Source organism: Eucyclogobius newberryi, unplaced genomic scaffold (assembly GCF_026437365.1).
Source record: "Eucyclogobius newberryi isolate DKJ021-1_F unplaced genomic scaffold, fEucNew1.0.hap1 SCAF_15, whole genome shotgun sequence".
Classification (NCBI taxonomy): domain Eukaryota; kingdom Metazoa; phylum Chordata; class Actinopteri; order Gobiiformes; family Gobiidae; genus Eucyclogobius; species Eucyclogobius newberryi.
The window spans coordinates 9,517,612-9,538,280 of NW_027315779.1; the positions used below are offsets into that span (position 1 = coordinate 9,517,612).

Here is a 20,669-nt window from a genome sequence, read left to right on the forward strand (position 1 = left end):
CCTGCTGTTTCCATGGATGTACCGGCTGTTTCAAGGCGCCGTAGTGGAGAATGTGGCATGTTTGAAATGTACGCGTGTGACTGGGAAGAGGCGTTGGGAGCACGGGGGACCGCGAGTGTGGAGCGGGGGTCCGCGGTGGCGGGGCGAGGACGCGGAGGCTGGGGCGGGCGGCGCACGGAGCTAGTTGAGGTGGATAGAGTGGCAGCTCGAGCATGGTAAAATTCACACAACAAAACTCTTCCCGTTCGCACTGGTGAGTTTAAAACACGCCGCTCTCGCTGTTGTGCTTTAAATGCTGCAGGAACGAGCTCCGTGGGAAACAAAAGCACCACAGATTCACGTGTTTTTAATTACATATGTAAATTAAACGAATCATCGAGGCAATAAAATAATAATCGAAGCTATTCGATTTACACGAGTAATCGTTGCAGCCCTACAATGGAACATTTTTTATTGTGTCTCTGTTAATTGAATGTTAAAATAAAATCAATTTGAAGAGCAAAGGATCGTAAGAAAGAGTTTGAAGAATATGAACACAAATAACGTATGTGAACTTGAAACAGTTGTTGTTCCTCACACACTGCTCTGTACCTCCAGGCCTGGCGGTACTGCAGATCATCCTGGACACCGCGGCAGAGCTGAGCTGGGAGGTGACCTTGGTGAACCTGGAGACGATCACTGAAACCGCCTTCATCAAACTTCTGGCAGATCTGGACTTCAAGAAGGAGTTTCAGATCATCATCGACTGTGAGCTGGAGAAGATGAACTACATCCTGAACCTGGTGAGACTCTTTTGTCTGTGCAGGGGTCAATAATCCTGCTCCAGACTATTCCAGCCAGTTCCTAATTGTTCCAGACTGCTCCAAACTGCTCTCAACTGCTCTTAACTGCTCTCAACTGTTCCAGACTGCTCCAGACTGTTCTCAACTTTTCCAGACTGCTTAAAACTGCTCTCTACAGTTCCAGACTGCTCCAAAATGCTCCAGACTATTCCAGACTACCCCAGACTATCCCAGACTGCCCCAGACTATTCCAGACTGCTCCAGACTGCTTCAAACTGTTCCAGACTGCTCCAGACTGCTCTGAACTGCTTCAAACTGTTCTAAACTGTTCCAAACCGCTTCAAACTGCTTCAGGCTCTTCCAAACAGTTCTCAAATACTTCCAACTGCCCTGTAACTCTTCCCAAACGTAGGGCTTATTTTTGATTAGTTTCTGAACACTTGCAATATAGTTGTGACACATTTATTTTTAGATTTGATTGCCTGCCACGGCTTTAAACAAATGGAGAACAGTATCGTATCATCCGTCTATAGTTCAGGGTCTGCTTTAGGTCCTAGAAACAGGTCCAGATCAGATGCTTAGGACAGAGATTCTTTTGGAACCCGTGGAATCGTGGCTCTTAAGCTCTTGCGCCTCCACGCTTCCAGATGCAGATTATTGGATCAAAGCTTCACAGCTTTGGGAATTAATTACTAATCGTCAACATGTAAGACGGGAAGAGAGCGGAGGAGAAGAAAGCAAAGGAAAAGGAAGGGATTTACCAAAACACGGACAAAGAGAAGGAGAGAGAAACAGCTGGTGGAAGAAAAGAGAAAGCTGCATCTGAATGAGGAAACGAGACGAGGAAGGAAGCAAGCACTTTGTCCACGCCGTTTGATCCGAGTTCGTTTACAGAGCATGAACAAAGGTGGCGCTCTCAGACCCTTCTTCTCCTGCGTGTGGCGTGTTAACTATAAAACCACAGCACAACCTTCTGACAGTCTACAATAGAGTGAGAGGGTTTTACATATACTTTTTCTATGCATGTTTTATGTATCGTCCATATCATACTTATTCATAGTGCAATATATTGTACAGTATACATCATAAGAGTAAAAGCAGTGTTGGGTGTAACTTAAATATACTTATTTAAAGTAACTTGATAATGTAATTACGAGTTATCAAGTTACATTACTTAAAATACACTTTAGATTACAGTTACTAACAAAATACAAGTTATTTACTTGACACTAACAACACGGAGCAGGTTTAAAGTGTTAAAAAGACATAATAGTGTCAGGAAACACCTCAGAGGCGTTATGCTGATTAAAGACTATTTAAACACGTTTTGTTGTTAATACAATGTGAAAGCACATATTTGATTTATTCATACAATTTTACCAAAAAGTAATCCTAAACAATGTAACAAAGTTACTTTCTTTCTCTACTTCATTTATAAAAAGTAGCTAGTAATATGTAACTAGTTACTTCCCCAACACTTTAAAGACACTTTATGTTGACAATATTAAATTATTTGAACGTCTATGTTTCTTGCACCACTTCTTCAGATATGATATAGTTTGTCTTTTAAAAGGGAGTGTCTACAGAGCCGCAAAACTGCCATGTTATTTTGTGCCGTGGCTCCCAAAACTGCTGGGCTATTTAACCGCGCCGCGGCTCTGCAGCCACGGCCTTTTTAAAATACCAGATTATTTTTTCCTTCATTACATTCACTTCACATTATAAATCATTACATCCAGACAGTTTCTGCTTTAGTAAACTCTTGGAACAACACTTCTTTGTTCCTCCACTTGAGTAATAGTATTTTATGAAGTATTTTTACCAAGTCTTGAAAATGAGCATGTTTTGTGTTTGGTTCAGGTGTCGCTGCAGAAGAGGAACCTTAAGAACTACCATTACATCCTGGCCAATCAGGCAAGTCCACCACGTTTTCATCATTTCCGCACAACCGGCTCCAAACATGTCATTTTCAATATCATGTATTATTATATTTGTGTAGACCTTGTTGTTTTACTTCTACGTGGTCTAAGTGCAGTTTTTGTACTCTGTTCATTTATAATGAATAAAATCGTGAAAGAAATACAATTAAAAATGGTTCTAGGCCCGGTAAATAAAACAAATTAAACCATTCAAATTGTAATCACTAATCACAGGAGTGAAAACTATCTTGGATGAACAGTGTTACCAGATTACCAATTAAACAAATAATCTGGACAGGTTTTATTTTTAGTATTATTAAAGATACAAGAAATGTGGGTAATACTTTATAATCGAAACACTTATTCCTGTCTAAAGCAAGAACAAAGACTTAATTAATATGTTTATTAAGATGAATCAGGCTTAATAAACTATGTTCTTTGGGCAAATTAAAGTGTTACCCAAAAATGACTAAAGTGTGACTTTAAAGTTAAGTAATTTAAATTAACAAGACTCAAGACAAATATAAAAAGGAGCCAATGTCCTCAAACAATGACTTGTTTGTCTTTTTCTCAGGGTTTCATGGACCTGAACATGAGTGAGTTTCAGAAGCTGGCGCCGAACGTGACGGGCTTCCAGCTGGTGAACCACACCGACCCCAACGTGGAGCGGGTCAACCAAGAGTGGATGGTGTTCGACTCCAAGGACTCCAGAGGCCCCAGGAGGAGGCTGAAGGTAACACAGAGAGGTCAAGGAGGAGGCTGAAGGTAACACAGAGAGGTCAAGGAGGAGGCTGAAGGTAACACAGAGAGGTCAAGGAGGAGGCTGAAGGTAACACAGAGAGGTCAAGGAGGCTGAAGATAACACAGAGAGGTCCAGGAGGAGGCTGAAGGTAACACAAAGAGGTCCAGGAGGAGGCTGAAGGTAACGCAGAGAGGTCAAGGAGGAGGGTGAAGGTAACACAGAGAGGTCAAGGAGGCTGAAGATAACACAGAGAGGTCAAGGAGGAGGCTGAAGGTAACACAGAGAGGTCAAGGAGGCTGAAGATAACACAGAGAGGTCCAGGAGGAGGCTGAAGGTAACGCAGAGAGGTCAAGGAGGAGGGTGAATGTAACACAGAGAGGTCCAGGAGGCTGAAGGTAACACAGAGAGGTCCAGGAGGAGGCTGAAGGTAACACAGAGAGGTCCAGGAGGAGGCTGAAGGTAACACAAAGAGGTCCAGGAGGAGGCTGAAGGTAACGCAGAGAGGTCAAGGAGGAGGGTGAATGTAACACAGAGAGGTCCAGGAGGCTGAAGGTAACACAGAGAGGTCAAGGAGGAGGGTGAATGTAACACAGAGAGGTCCAGGAGGAGGCTGAAGGTAACACAGAGAGGTCCAGGAGGAGGCTGAAGGTAACACAGAGAGGTCCAGGAGGAGGCTGAAGGTAACACAGAGAGGTCCAGGAGGAGGCTGAAGGTAACACAGAGAGGTTCAAGAGGATGAAGTTAACAGAGGGGTCCAGAAGGAGGATGAAGGTAACGCAGAGAGGTTCAAGAGGATGAAGGTAACAGAGGGGTCCAGGACGAGGATGAAGGTAACACAGAGAGGTTCAAGAGGATGAAGGTAACACAGAGAGGTTCAAGAGGATGAAGGTAACAGAGGGGTCCAGGAGGAGGATGAAGGTAAAGCAGAGAGGTTCAAGAGGATGAAGTTAACAGAGAGGTCCAGGAGAAGGCTGAAGGTAACACAGATAAGTTCAGGAGGATGAAGGTAACACAGAGAGCTTCGGGAGGATGAAGTTAACACAGAGAGGTTCAGGTTCTGAAGGGTTCTGGGTCCCCTCCCTCTGTCTGCCCTTCCTCACTGACTCGGATGCCCTCCCTCTGCTGCAGTACACTGGAGCTCTGACGTATGACGGTGTAGGTGTCATGGCTGCTGCGTTCCAGTATCTTCGTAAGCAGAGGATCGACATCTCTCGCCGCGGAAACGCTGGCGAGTGTCTGGCTAACCCTCCTGCGCCATGGGGCCAGGGCATCGACATCCAGAGGGCGCTACAGCAGGTCTGTGCCACCGCTGAGAGTCTGTGTGAACCAAACAACATTATAGATAAGCTGTATTCACGTTTGGCCTGAAGACCTAACTAAAGACTGATACCATCACCAAACATAAGCTCTGATGCTATCTACCGTATGGGAGAATTAGCGTTATCACAAACCATGGAGCACACGAGATGAACCCCTGGGCAGAGTTACACACCATTAACATGTGTTTAGTGTAGATAATTAACATTTAGTGATTAGTGTCAACATTAGAATACATGCTAACAACCATATAACACACATTTCCTAAATCTCATGTTATGTGATTTTCTCTCGTCAGTCAAATGTATGTTTCATGACTAGTTGTATTATTTTATAGTATCTGAGTATCCATTTATTTTCACAACCCATTTTTAGTAAAATAAAGTAAAGAAGTCAATTTAGTAAAGTATTATTCAATTCTGTTTCAACAAGTATATTTTAAAAGTTGAACTTTGTGACTACGGTTTGCCAGGTGAGTCACGCTTTGGGGTGACTTCTTTAAGTTAAGGCATGTTTATTTGTAGAGCAAATTTCATACACAAGGCAATTCAAAGTGGTTCACACATCAGGAAAAATAATGCATTCAAATCACAAATCACGAAATAGTTTAAGTTTAACATCTGATCTAAAGTACAGAGTAAGAGGCCTCGTGGAGGGTTTGGTCTCACAGAGGACAGACTTTCCTCACTGTGGTGGTCCTCACTGTGGTGGTCCTCACTGTGGTGGTCCTCACTGTGGTGGTCCTCACTGGTGGTCCTCAGGTGCAGATGGAGGGTTTGTCGGGGCACATCCAGTTCAACGACCGCGGCCATCGGACCAACTACACTCTGACCGTGATGGAGCTGAGCCTCGTGGGGCACAGGAAGGTAAGGAGCGAGCCTGAACACCCAGCAGCTTCATTCAATCCAAATATCTAACTTGAGCTGATTACCTTTGAAATCGTTTCCACCTTTACCTGGAATGTTCCGAAGTATAGCATTAAACTTAAGTGGAGAGAGAAAAGAAGAAAAAAGAGTTCATGTGCTAAATGTTTTAGCTTTAAACCCGTTTAATGCTACACTATGGAACATTCCAGGCAGAGCGTTCACTTCTTCAGAGACAAGCGGGCTGTGGACCCTCCGAAAGTCCATTCACTTTTTTATTTATATTTCTTTCAGATTAAAGCAACATTTTCAATACAATAAATTAATCAATTGAAAACATCTTGACACGAGGAAACAATGGTTCAAGACTCATAAAGAATGTTTAATAAATGTCTTGCTGCCCATGAAATCGCGACACATGTTACAGACGAGTTAGACTAGAGCGTGAAGCTGACATGTGGGATGTTGTTTGATCTTATTGTTGGATATATTTTCCTTTGCATTATGAGTACGAGCTGCGGAAAGCTCCAGAATTATCAACAATATCTACTTTTGACACCCCACGACCATTTGTATCTTACTGTGGTAAAACGTTATTAGTGGTTACATGTCTGAGTCAATTGTCCCAGTTAATAGCAGTCAAAAGATAAAACAATGAAATAAGTTTTAAAACACTTCCGACAATGAGTTTTTGTAAGTAATTGTTTGTTAGATTTTTACTCATTACACATTAAGGAATTCTCCCAGTGTTTAGCTATAAACTTGTGATGAATATCTAAGGTCAACATCATGACATTTATGTTCATGACACACATGACACCAGCTCCAGATGACTTTTTGACATAATTTTGTTTGAGCTATACCACATGACATTAGGTATTTCGGATTCTAACAACCCACAGACCAATGGCGTATGGTCAAGGCAATCAAGGCCAGCAGTGATTTTAGTGGACTCTACAGGCCGCTGAGCAGTACTGCAGGAAGGTTGGTTCTTCTTCTCCTGCAGCTGCTCAGTCTGTGGGCGTGTTCAGAGGCCCGTTCCTGCTCTGCCCTCTAACATGAGCTTTTAGAACCAGAACAGACAGCAGCTTGTTTTAGAGCTCTGCACATGTGCTCTGAAGACTAACTCAAACCACCTGAAGAAACCTGTGACTGAGCATGTGCTGAGGAGAAGTGAAGCTCTAACTGAGCATGTGCAGAGGAAAATAGAACCAACAACGGATTTAAAAACAATCCTTTAGAGACAAGTCTGTGTTTGTAGCTTAGGTTCTGTTCACGTTTATAATGATAAGACGTTAGTTTGAACCACAGGCACTGTTTTGATAACCTAGAGCTCTAGTTTGTGTAATGATTTGGTTGATGAAGTGAGAGTATTTAATATTTACTAGATATGGGAGTTTAGCTCAGTAGGATAAGGGTTTGCTCTTCCTGTGGGAGGCCAGGGTTAAAACTACCGATACTCCCTCACACAAAATATTGAACACCCCAAGTCTGCTGCCCTTCCATCAAAGTCACCGCACTCTATTGACTTTTACAACAACAACATAAACACCATAATTACATAGAGCTATAAAAAGACACATTTTCTTCTCATTTAAATGTTTTTTATTTGATTAGAAAAATATGAAGAGAATATAAACATAGCTTAATGTTTGATAACAATGTCCAGTCACAGCGCCCCCTGGTGGGAAAACACACCCCGGTCTCCTCTGATATTGTTTATCGCGATAAAACTGATAGAGAATATGATGATTGAACATTTTGATAATCATCATTATCATTACAGAGTGTGCTACTCCTCCATAATGTTCTGCTCTAGATCATTGTTCAAATTCAAAATAGAAAGATTATAAACCTGAATTTCATTTTTTCAAATGTCAATACCGTCCCATGTCTAATTTTTAATACTTTTTACTGATTCTGAACATCGTCATCAGGATAATTCCGTTACTCACTAAAACCTGCACATTGTGTTTCAGGTCGGATACTGGAACGCCAAAAAAGGCTACGTGAACACGGCCAACTACAGGTCTGTGGTGGACGATTACTTCTACGGCCTGCTAAACCGCACCTACGTCGTGACCACCATCCTGGTAAGATCCACGCTGAAGGCAGGGACAATCCCCGCACCACCACAGTCTGCACTTAGGTCATATCTTTAGGTGTCTGTACTTGTTACCGCACTACGTCTTTGAACCGGAACTAAAAAGTAAAAGTATTTTCCATTTGGTTTGAGGAGTTAAATTTAGCTCGTCTAAAGGTTTTGAGTTCAAGTGCTCGGTTTGCGTGAAGAAAGATTAATACATAAAATCACCACATAAGCTTTAGCAGTTCTCAAAATCTGTGTGAAGGACTTGTACTTTTTTTATTTTAAGTACATTTTTAAACAGATTTATCTGCTACTTTAACAGAGTATTTTTTGTTCTTCTTCCACCACTGCCATTTTACAATTAACTGTAGTTAGAGATTGTACAAGTAACGTTGATGTTGATATTTCTCAAGAAGAAGAACAAAGTACTTTTCCAAGAAATGTCTTGGGAGTAATGGAGTATTTTCAATGCACTGTATGATTTTAGAGTCTTAAACAAATTATAAACGTGAAACAAAATGTGCAGACCACAGGCTTGAGGAGAATTGTATGATATTTAAACTCACATGTTTCCCTGTGCCTTCATTATTTTGTAAAACATGGACGAGAAAACTATTTGTTGTATTTGTGTATTGTGTTATATTTACTGAAGCTAATCGGACCTGTAACAATGTAAAACCACTATGAACAATAGTGCTGCCCCTCTCAAGCCCTCTCTGTGCGCATATGTGTGGACACTCACATTTTCCTTTATTTTGTTGAATTTTTAGTAATACTTCATACATAAAGTTGTCAAAAGCAGCATCTCTGTGCTAAATTCCGTTCCTTATCATGCTCAAAACTCTATGAATATGAGTCGGATTGTAATCAGACACACTGAAGCAAGGACTCCCACGTCATTTTAAATTATTATCATTAGTTAAAATGCATTGATGCTCAGGTGCAGTTCTTAAATGTCACAACTTTAGAGTTTTTTGAATCAAAAATGTAGTCCAAATGTCATTTCAAAACCTCCTTATTTTGTTTTACCTAAATAACTCTCCTCCTCAAGTCAAGAACGAAGCAGATCAGGGAAAATGAGCAAATGACCTGATATGTGTTTCGAACTTAAGAGTGACTGTAGCATCAGAGTTATAATTTTTAATTGAAATACTTCCTCCTTTTGTGGTTTGAAAATCAGGTACGGCAGATTTAAATACTTCACAGAATCTTGTCTTTTCGACATGATGAGAAATGAGATTAACTAAATCATACGTGAAGGAGAAGAAACACAGCAGTTCGGATCATTTCATGTTAAAAAAAAAGGTTTACTCCGTGCAATGTATTAGTCAAGCACGAGAAAAGGTCCGGGCTCTGAAAACTGAAACGTGGCGTCGTCGAGTAATGGTCGGTGTGATGCAGGAGCCTCCGTACATGATGCTGAAGAAGAACCACGAGCAGTTTGTGGGAAACGAGCGGTTCGAGGGCTACTGCGCCGAGCTGGCAGCCGAGATCGCCAAACACGTGGGCTTCCAGTATCGCCTGGAGCTGGTGGGCGACGGCAAGTACGGAGCCCGCGACGCCGCGACCAAGATGTGGAACGGGATGGTGGGCGAGCTGGTGTATGGGGTGAGCAGGTCTTTGTTGTTCCTTTAGAGCGTGACGCTGCAGGGGAGTAGGAAAACCTCTTTAATTTAGAGATATCAAATTGAAACTTCTTCTTACTGTTCAAAAATAAATGTATTTAAAGGTTGTCATATGTGTAATGTGTTCAAGTAAAAAATGTTTCTTGATTCATTTAGTTGACATTCTAGATTAAAAAATATGTATGTAAAAAGGGAATTTTAGATTTTATTTACTATTTGAGAAAATTAGATCTTGGGATAAAAAGTCTAATTTTCCCAATTTTTTCTGGCCTTAAAACTTGAATAAATCAGACTTGAAACTATATATCTATAAATGCTTCTGTTTTAGCCGTCAAAACCAAGTACAAAATTGTAAAGTCTGCTGTGTGTAGGTGTTACTTGAAGGGCTGATCTTTATAACCTGGTCGACTGCTCTTCATAGGTTTAACCCAGAGACATTGAAGGATGAGGGACAATAGAGATTACTGTCCCTGTATCCTTAACTCTTCAATGCTTCTTCCATGACACGAACATGTGTTTAACTCCACTCCGTGTGTGTCCATTTCCCTGCAGCAGGCGGACGTGGCTGTGGCTCCTCTGACCATCACGCTGGTGCGAGAGCAGGTCATCGACTTCAGCAAACCCTTCATGTCTCTGGGCATTTCCATAATGATAAAGAAACCCACCAAGTCCAAGCCGGGCGTTTTCTCCTTCCTGGACCCGCTGGCCTACGAGATTTGGATGTGCATCGTGTTCGCCTACATCGGAGTCAGCGTCGTGCTCTTCCTGGTCAGCGACGTCATCTCACAGCTACAAACGCAACACAGAGCTGACAGGACAGACATGTTTCCATGACTTCTCTTTGGATCAGTCTTGAATTGGCGGGATTTATCACTGTGAAGAGGTGGGCCTTATCACGATAAAGAGGTGGGGCTTATCAGGTCTACAGTTTTGAAGTCAATGGCTTAAGTGAAGCATCCTGACTTGTTTCTTTGATCCAACGTGGACCTGAGAGGTTCTAGCTCCCAACGCGGTCTGGCTCTCTCGGACTTGATCTTGTGATAAAGCACCATATTTCCACCGATGCTAAATTATATGTTGAGCCTTAGCAACACAAAGCTAGCAAAGTGCGTTAGCAACAGCTGTTTCCTGTTTATTGCTGCACGGCACTCGCTTTGTCAAGACCCAAAATATGATATATCCTGGTCATAATGCGTCTAACATGATCCAAAGCCAAAGCATGACATAAAGAGAGGTTCAAACGCGGCGTAAAGGCTTTGCAGAGAAGTCAAAGAAATGAGGCCAAACTGTTCCTGTTTACGCTAGCTTTAACCACGCCCCTCACACACACAAACTTGGAATTACTAAATGTCTTTTTGTGAATTGGTTTATGGGGTAATCGGGTAGCAGAACCAGGCCCAGAGCATGGAAATGCATTCTGCAACCTAACCCAGCGGAGAGCTGTCAGGCGAACCGGTCTGAGAACGAGAGGCAGTCAAAGCGTGCATGTGTTCAAAGACAATAGGGAAATGAGAATACATTTTTTTGTGATGTTCTTTAGGTGAGCCGCTTCAGTCCGTACGAGTGGAAGGGGGAGGAGTCGGAGGAAGAGGAGGAGGGGCAAGACTGTGGGACCAGGAGGACTCTGCCCAAAGACCAGCACAGCTCCTCGGATCCAGACCAGAGTCCAGGTACCAGCTCAGTACTGCAACAGGTTCAGGGATGCTTTAAAGGAGACACGTGTTTCTGCATCTGAGCTGCACCCTAGCCCCGCCCACATCCTGTACTTACTGTGATTATTTGAAAAATTAAGACTCAGACTAACACATGTCGAGTTCTAAATGGTCACTTAGTCACTTTTAAGAAACACAATACACTTTTTAACGTGAAATGTCACTATAAACATGCTGTGTCCGTCTTATCACTTTAAAGAGGCGGGATTTATCACTGTGAAGAGGTGGGCCTTATCACGATAAAGAGGTGAGGCTTATCAAGTCTACAGTTTTGAAGTCAATGGACCTGTTTCTATTACAAATCATTTTAGATCAATATTGTTGTTTACAATGAAATAAATGTAAAAGTGCTTATGTTATACTTCAATACATATTATATCTCCTTTAAAGAAAGAGGAGAACAATACTAAATAAATACTAAATGTATGTTAAACAATAACATTAGATCAGACAATGGGGGAGTAGTTCTTTTCAAAAATGAGGGCTCCATTGATGTGCAGACAATTGTTTCCACATAGTTCTCATCCAAAAAATGTCTTTTCAAAAGTAAAAGTAATATCATTCAGTCACATTGTGAAGAGTGAAAGTACAAAGGTCTGACTGTTGGCTGGTATTTTGTACAGACGGACTAGTGGTGGCTGGTCACAAGGGGGCGCAAGATAAGATAAGATAATCCTTTATTGTCCCACATGGGGAAATTCCATTGGTGCAACGCAGGAAGATACATGGGCAGATACAGAAGAAAAGAACAGATCACTTATAGGAAGTCTGAAAAACACGTTCAGTAGAAGATCTCCTATAAACAAAAACTCCCATAGACAAATAAATAAATAAATACATAAATACCATTGCATGTGATCACGACAGTAATTGCACATGAATATGTGTCACGACGGCACATAGATTGCACATGAATTCCAACAGCAATTGCACATATGACGGAATTGCACATCAGTATTAGGTTAGGTCAGTATTGCGAGTGTTCAGGACTAACAGTGTTTGTTATGAAAGTCTGACAGCAGCAGGAAGGAAAGACCTGCGAAACCTTTCCTTCACACAGTGAGGGTGGATCAGTCTCTCACTGAAGCTGCTCTCCAGAGCGGACAGAGTGTCCTGCAGGGGGTGAGACTCATGGTCCAGCATAGATGTGAATTTAGCCAGGACCATTCTGTCCCCCACCTCCTGCACCGAGTCCAGAGCGCAGCCCAGGACGGAGCTGGACTTCTTTATGACTTTGTCCAGCCTCTTCCTCTCCCTCTCTGTGATGCTGCTGCTCCTGCAGGCCACACCTACAGGAGCTGATGCCACCACAGAGTCGTAGAAGGTCTTCAGGAGTGGCCCTGTCACTCCAAAAGACCTGAGTCTCCTCAGGAGGTAGAGCGTCTGTGTTATGAGTCCAGTCCAGTTTGTGGTTCAGATGAACACCCAGGTTCTTGTATGTGTCCACTCTCTCAATGTCCCGTCCCTGGATGTTCACTGGTGAGGGGGCAGTGGGGTGACGTCTGCGGAAGTCCACCACCGTCTCCTTGGTCTTCCCCGCGTTGATGAGGATGTGGTTCCGCTGACACCAGTCCACAAAGTCCTGCGCCAGTCCTCTGTACTCCGCGTCATCGTCGTCCGTGATGAGTCCTATGATGGCAGAGTGGTCAGAGAACTTCTGCAGGACACAGCTGTCCGTGTCATGTCTGAAGTCTGCAGTGTAAAGGGTGAAGAGAAAGGGCGCGAGGACAGTGCCCTGGGGCGCCCCCACACTGCAGGTCCGAGTGTCAGACACACAATCCCGTGCTCTCACAAACTGGGGTCGGTCCGTGAGGTAGTCCAGGATCCACTCTGCCAGGTCATACTCCACACCAGCAGTCTCCAGCTTGTCCCTCAGGAGCAGCGGCTGGATGGTGTTGAAGGCGCTGGAGAGATCGAAGAACAGGATCCTCACAGAGCTGCCAGGCTTTTCCAGTGTGCCACACCCCTTATTTGACCCTGACAAAAATGACATACAATCGTTATTTTAGGCTTTCATATTTTGTGTAAAAGATGATTTACATAGTTTATGATTTAACTCAGTCTTATTGCATTATTGTCTCATGCGTTGGCCACTGGGAGGGTGCACAGAGCCTGAAGTTCAGAGAAAATGTGACGTCAGTCTTGGTACAGAAACATAGAACTGTCAAAACGAAACAACATTTTCTCATTTTAACGTGGACATTATTTGGATCATATTGCTGAAAAGGGAAAGCAGGAGCTCAGTCTGTCAGTGTCACAAAGAGCGCACATGGAAATGAGGGGCTGATGTCCCTGTGCGTGACGGCCCAGACCAGCGAGCCGGGCTCTTTTGCATGTTCTGCGTGTGTTAATGTCCATCTACTGAATATGAGCCTTGGATCGCTGTTGCAGGCCGGACTCAAATACAGTGGTTGGGTCATATTTTGGACCTATCATGACTCAGCCTGTGAGCCTCTAGCTTTGAGTTAAGAAGCCCCTCCTCCTGCAACTCTACCATTCAGCACATCATTAATCAGGTTCAGCTCAATAATGGTCAAGGTTCAAGACCTTGACCAGCATCTTGGGGACAGAAAAAGTGCTGAAGGGAAGTACAGCGTATCAACTAATCATTGATGACCACACCAAGTCCGCCCATCCACAAACGCTGTAGCATACTTTTGCTATCTGCACACGGACACCCACCCACCGCCAGCCGCCGCTGATCCCAACGTGATAGAACGTCTGAACTCATTTGGGGTCGAAGACGTGAGCTGCTTCTGTCGACTCTTTCAAACAAACAATAGCTCTTATAAAAATAGATTCTTGAATGAATAATAAAGTAAAATCTGCAAATGTTTTCCCCGATCATTTCCATCAGTGACGAGCTCCATTATTGACCTTTGACTTGCTCCATTTCAGTTGAACCTGTTTGTTCCTCAGACTCTCAAAAGGAGGAGCCGGAGTACTCAAACGACTTTGGGATCTTTAACTCGCTGTGGTTCTCTCTGGGAGCGTTCATGCAGCAGGGCTGTGACATCTCCCCCAGGTCAGTGGAAACGCACCACACTGAGGCTTTAAAAGTGGGATCATCTCTGTGATAAATACTGTACAGATTATGTTTTTACACAAGTTTGTACCAGAAATGTTGAAGAGCCGTGTGCACAGTGTTTTCTTCATCCTAAAACATGTTCTGTGCACTGATCTGGACCTTACCAATCTATGTAAGCTGCGTAGGGCCACACCCCCCTGTTTTATTAATCTGAAGGCAAGACTGATTTTCATCTGATTGGTTAGATGTTTTTTATACAACACTTGGCTCCGCCCTCCTCCCTCGTTCATAAACGCATCTCAGCGAAGCTGAGTGCTTGAAGACCACCTGATGGTCTCCTGCTCCAGACACACGATCTGAGCCCAGAGTTTTCACTGTGTCTCAGTCCGTTCAGGGATCATTAATTACAAAGTACTAAAGTTGCCACTCAGCAGCTTGTGTCACGACCCCAGGAAGTGCCATGGGTATTGGTTCGGCCAAACAAATACCCACGGCACCTCCTGGAGTTTTTAAGATCCACGATCTTGAATTGTGTTGGCATTTTTTTTGTGAGAGAGCAACACCCAGTGACACACAATTGTGAAAGTGAGTGAAAAGTATACATGAATTTACAGTCATTGTTAAAATGAAAAAACTGAAAAGTGCAGCGTGCAAAAGTATTCACCTGTTTTCCCTGAGGAGCTGCTGTCAGAAGTTTCCTAATCATTAAAGATGAATGTCGACCTAATGTTCAACAGACTCCACCTGTGTGTAATCCAGTGTCAATATAAATGCAACTGCTCTGTCAAGGCCACAGACGTTTGTAAAAAGAATGTTGAGGAGCAAACAGCATCATTCTTTATCCTAGACAGGTCAGTGAGAAAGTTGTGGAGAAGTTTAATGCAGGGTTAGGTTGGTAAAACACACAAACAGAAGTTGAACATCTCATTGTTCATCCATCATCTTGAAAATCTTGAAATATACATTATTTTTGAACACAGCAATGAGAATCCAGGAATATTTGATCCAGATCCATTTGTGGTAATATCCTGAGTGTATTAAATTAGAGGCATAAAAGGCTGGCGCTGGTGTAATTTGAACTCATTAGAATGTTTTTTAATCGTTCCCCGGAGACAAACTCAGAGCGTGAAGTCGTAACGACGCCATTTTTCACAAACGGCCGACGGCAAAACACAATTCTGTAAAAGCTTTGTTTAAAAAAGAACTCTATCCACTTTATTAAATGTCCTCCTGCAGTGACTGGTTTGGTCCTAGTTTAGTCCTGGTTTAGACTTGGTTTAGACTTGGTTTAGTCCTGGTTTCGACCTGGTTTAGATTTGGTTTAGTCCTGGTTTAGATTTGGTTTAGTCCTGGTTTCAACCTGGTTTAGTCCTGGTTTAGACCTAGTTTGGACCTGGTTTAGTCCTGGTTTAGACCTGGTTTAGATTTGGTTTAGTCCTGGTTTAGACGCGGTTTAGTCCCGGTTTAGTTCTGGTTTAGTCCTGGTTTAGACCTGGTTTAGTCCTGGTTGAGTCCTGGTTTCTACCTGGTTTAGTCCTGGTTTAGACCTAGTTTGGACCTGGTTTAGTCCTCGTTTAGACCTGGTTTAGACTTTTTTTACTCCTGTTTTAAACGTGGTTTAGTCCCGGTTTAGTTCTGGTTTAGTCCTGGTTTAGTCCTGGTTTAGTCCTGGTTTAGTCCTGGTTTAGACCTGGTTTATTCCTGGTTTGGACCTGGTTTAGTCCTGGTTTAGACCTGGTTTAGATTTGGTTTAGATTTGGTTTAGTCCTGGTTTAGACGTGGTTTAGTCCCGGTTTAGTCCTGGTTCAGACCTGGTTTAGTCCTGGTTTAGACCTAGTTTGGACCTGGTTTAGTCCTTGTTTAGACCTGGTTTAGACTTTGTTTAGTCCTGGTTTAAACGTGGTTTAGTCCCGGTTTAGTTCTGGTTTGGACCTGGTTTAGTCCTGGTTTATTTCTGGTTTAGCTGAAAAGCCCGCTCTCGCTGCCCGCAGGTCTCTGTCCGGGCGCATCGTAGGCGGCGTGTGGTGGTTCTTCACGCTCATCATCATCTCCTCGTACACGGCGAACCTGGCGGCGTTTCTCACCGTGGAGAGGATGGTGTCGCCCATCGAAGGCGCCGAGGACCTGGCCAAGCAGACGGAGATCGCCTACGGGACGCTGGACGGAGGCTCCACTAAAGAGTTCTTCAGGGTCAGCGCCCAATTCAGTTTTGACACAACAGTGAATAGAGATAGGTTTATATGACTTTTATCTCGTCCAAATGTTTTTTTGTTGTTGTCGCTCCGTTTAACTTTATAAATCATTTTTCGTTTTGTATTGAATCAATTAAGGTCCTTTCCTCCCATTATTTGTTGCACATCGCAGATTTTCCTAAATATTTTCCTTTCTCCCTCTTTGTCACCCCCTGGTGCAGAGGTCGAAGATTGCAGTGTTTGAGAAGATGTGGTCGTACATGCGCAGCACCGAGCCGTCGGTGTTCGTGAAAAACACCAACGAAGGCGTGATCCGTGTGAGGAAGTCCAAAGGGAAGTACGCGTATCTGCTGGAGTCGTCCATGAATGAGTACATCGAGCAGAGGAAGCCCTGCGACACCATGAAGGTTGGAGGGAACCTGGACTCCAAGGGCTACGGTGTGGCCACGCCCAAAGGCTCGCCGCTCAGGTAAGAGAGGAAGAGAGGAGGTAACGGCTGTGGGCAATGCAAACACAGGATGGGACACGAGGCAAAAGGACTGCAGACCTTTATCTGAGTGGTTTCATGATGAATCTGACTTTTTTTAAATGTATTGTTTGGATTATTTACTTTTAGTTTTATTTATTCCTTTAATTTGGATGCCCTGTACTCTTCAGTGTAGTCCCTCCATCCAAGAGTGGTTCCTGGTAGAACAAGTTTCGCACAAAAAAAAAAAATCAAGACACTTTTGATATCCATCCAGAAGTCATTTTCAATTTGAAGGTCTGACTTAAAATAGTCTCTTCTTTGTTTGGCCTCCTCGTTATGGCTCATTTTAACCCCACTCTTCTCTGCCTGACTCAGAAACTCAGAAAACGTTTTGGTAGGTTTTAAATGTTTGAGTTCACAAACTGTTGATTTGATTTTTGCAAAACGATGCAACGTAAAATGAATGAAATCTATCTCGGCTCAAAATACCATCTGGAGGGAAATCGAAACTGTGATCGGATGATCCCTTTGAAACTTTGTCTCTAGATGTATTATTTACTTCCAACTCACTCAACATTTAAATGATTAGTTCTTGATTACGAGCTGTTCCCTGTGAACTAAGGCCCAAAGTCACCCGCATACGCTCCCGCATACGCTCGCAGTGGCGACCTCTAACAGGGCTTTCTGTTTTCATGTTGTCTGTTCTCACAGTTGTGCACTAGAAGTTCTGAAATATCATGCAACTGCTCCAATAATCCAGGATTAATACGATAGAGACAAAGGAGTAAAGTTCAGTTCAAACACAAGTCCTTTTGCCTCATTTGGTCTTCCATGTTTTTGCAGTGAAAGCGTGTTTCTCTGTGTGTTTCTCTGTGTTTCGTGTCGCCCTGTGTAGAGTACATGTCCAAGATTCAGCTCAAAGTATAATAATAATAATACTCATACTGCAATATATTTTTACACAGAGTTCTATCCTTTCTAAACAAATATATACTTAATATCACACATTGTTTAACTGCTATTATTCCTCATTGGTTATTTTGAAAGCTCAGTCCAAACTCCAGAACGTCTGAATTCCTCCTCCGGGCGTGGCCTTTTCTTCATGGTTCCTCTGAACGTCACCCGTATGGGCGCATTCTGACTTTAGTGTTCAGAACTGCGAGGAGCGGTGGGGCCTGTTTAGGGGGTCTGGAATCGGACCATTTAGGGGCGTCAGAAAGCTCTACTAACTTGAGACGGTCCACCAGCTGCTTCTCCTCTCGAATGTTCTCGAGTCACTGAGGACTAACTTGGTTTAGGTTACTTCATTTACTGCCACATTACAGACCCATCTTGCAAATATAAAAAGAAAATATTGTTGACTGGTTTAATCCTGGGTTAGCACTAGTTTGGACCTAGTCCTAGTTTAATTCTGGTTCAGTTCTGGGTGGGCAATTTTTTAAATAAATGTGGGTAAAGCATTTTGCATGTTATTTCTCACAAAGATCTAATCTATCAGTTATTAATTTATCATATAAATAATTTGTTAGTTTTGTGTGACCCACATTGTTATAGTAGTGGCGTGTTGTGCACCTTCGGCCCAGAGGCCTGGGCCCTGGATTTGTGTCTTGCTTGTTGATTCTGCAGTTTCTCACACACTTGTTATTTTCCCCACCATGTTTGTTCAAACACAAATGAACCATGTGTTTCTCTGATTGCTTAATTTGCCTGTCAGTCACGCGGGCGTCAGGGAGACATGATACGGGTCCAAAGTATCCTAAATATGTGGTCTGAGAGGAGTTTCCTCCATCAACACGAAACAAAAGTCCTGACCATCCAGTTGAACTTTATTTAATTTGCTGGTGAATAGTGTAACGAGTAACCAAGAAGAAAGCTGAGCCTGCAGGGGGCGCTGGACTGCAGACGCTGGACATAGATTAGAGCGGTAAAAATACTGATGTTTGGCTTTAGGCTCGTGGATGTATTTTTCTGTTTTGTCTCGTCAGTGTCTGTTAATCTGTGTGTCCTGTCTCTCTCTCTTTGTCCCTGTCTGTCCCTGTCTCTCTCTCTCTGTCCCTGTCTGTCCCTGTCTCTCTCTCTGTCTGCCCGTCTCTCTTTCTGTGTCCCTGTCTGTCGCTGTCTGTCCCTGTCTCTCTCATTGCCCCTGTCTGTCCCTGCCTCCCCTTCACTCCCTCTTTCTCTCCTCTTTTGTCTCTTTTGTGTCTCTGGCCTCATGTTTTGCTCTGATTTCTGTAAACGCCAGACTCTTTTCACCAGATTTCCGATGAAATGTCGCCGTCGGGGAAGGGCATCTGGCACACTGGCCCAGTTTTCCCTGACAGCTTCATTTGAAAAACCTGTCTCCGCTTTTCTCATCAGTGTGCTTTGTGTGCCGTTGGTTAAAAGCGCAGAGACACAAGATGATTCCTGGAGATCTTAACCGTCACCAAAACAAACCCAAATCTGAACCATGCCGTTGATCTAATACCGATCAAATACTGGTTTCCTCTTGATTTGATCCAGGGCCATGTAGTCATTCCTCTTGTGCTTTTGCCTCTGGGCCAGTTTGTGTCTGAACGCCGCTTCTTCTGATGGAAAGAGTTTTGTCTTGAGGGAGCTCCATTTGAAAAGTGAAGTAGATGATTCGCTGCCGTAAGAGATCACTCAAACGATCACTCAAAAGAGATAAGATAATCCTTTATTGTCCCAAAAGAAAATGTATATTCCTTACGCTCTCCGCCTCAAAAAAGGCTTAATTTCCTGTTTTTTCAAGGACAAGTCACGCCTAATGGAATTGATCTACAGAGCTCATATTTCACTCACTAATGTGTTTTTATGGTGTGATTGGAAATAATTAATACCCATGTAACAAATTTACTCTATAGTGCCCCCTACCCATTGTGTGAAAAACTCAACATTGTCTGATTTGTTTGCAACTCATGGGTTATATTCTCCTCGAGACGCCATGAAAAAAGTGCATTACAGATATTGTCTATTTTCACAATTGGCCAGCAGGGGCGCAATTAATGCCTTCACTTCCTCTTATTATTTTGATGAGACATTTCCTCTCTTAGCATTACCATTATCATTAGAATTATTATTCTTTAGACTTTATTCTTTAGAATTTATTCTTTAGGCTTTATTCTTTAGACTTTATTCTTTTGACTTTATTCTTTCTGCCACAACTCAGATATTTTTGACCCCCTGAACATCAATGAAAAGTCCTGGGTTACCGAGGCTCTCTCGCTCTCTCTCTCTCTTTCTCCCTGCTCAGGTCTGCGTTCAGGACAATCTTGCAATTTGTCAGAACAAACTAATATTTGAATCGCAGACTACGCAATCATCAACGGTGAATTACTGAGCGTCGTTTGGTATGCCGCAAAACACAGCAGAAAACATGGACGCACAGGAAGGCGGTCGCGCGGGAGGCGAGAGCCATCATCGCCGCTACCGCGGCTTTAATTGAACATTATTACAGTGAACCCTCGTTTATCGCGGGGGTTACGTTCCAAAACGAACCCGCGATAGGCGAAATCCGTGAAGTAGAAACCTTTATTTTTTTACAGTTATTATACAATGAAATACTCCATAAAACATTGAAGCTCACGCTCTCACCGGCCTCACAAACTTCAATTTGGCAAGCGGTTTTACGTACGTGTGCAAATCCATGAAGCAGCGAGACCGTGAAAAGTGAACCGTGTTATAGCGAGGGTTCACTGTACTGTATAAAGGGCCAAACATTAACGAAAGTACCAGGGACCCACACCATGAGGTAGATGGTTTATGATATTTGAAAAATGGGAAACATTGTTTTCGCATCTTCTTCTTCTTCTTCTTCTTCTTCTTCTTCTTCTTCTTCTTCTTCTTCTTCTTCTTCTTCTTCTTCTTCTTCTTCTTCTTCTTCTTCTTCTTCTTCTTCTTCTTCTTCTTCAAAAAGTAACAAAAATTTGCA

At 43.0% G+C, this 20,669-nt stretch overlaps 1 protein-coding gene across 2 annotated transcripts in view; it reads left to right on the plus strand.

Moving 5' to 3' along the window:
• LOC140360657 (glutamate receptor 1-like) overlaps positions 1-20,669 on the plus strand; it is an 83,751-nt gene that overhangs the window by 51,626 nt on the left and 11,456 nt on the right. For both annotated transcript variants that reach the window (XM_072445981.1, XM_072445980.1), the window contains exons 4-15: positions 598-782; positions 2,643-2,696; positions 3,276-3,434; positions 4,572-4,739; positions 5,522-5,626; positions 7,603-7,716; positions 9,114-9,320; positions 9,890-10,105; positions 10,878-11,007; positions 13,969-14,074; positions 16,069-16,267; positions 16,491-16,738. In XM_072445981.1, coding sequence (XP_072302082.1) covers positions 598-782; positions 2,643-2,696; positions 3,276-3,434; positions 4,572-4,739; positions 5,522-5,626; positions 7,603-7,716; positions 9,114-9,320; positions 9,890-10,105; positions 10,878-11,007; positions 13,969-14,074; positions 16,069-16,267; positions 16,491-16,738 — 1,891 coding nt within the window. The remainder of the gene's footprint in view (positions 1-597; positions 783-2,642; positions 2,697-3,275; positions 3,435-4,571; positions 4,740-5,521; positions 5,627-7,602; positions 7,717-9,113; positions 9,321-9,889; positions 10,106-10,877; positions 11,008-13,968; positions 14,075-16,068; positions 16,268-16,490; positions 16,739-20,669) is intronic.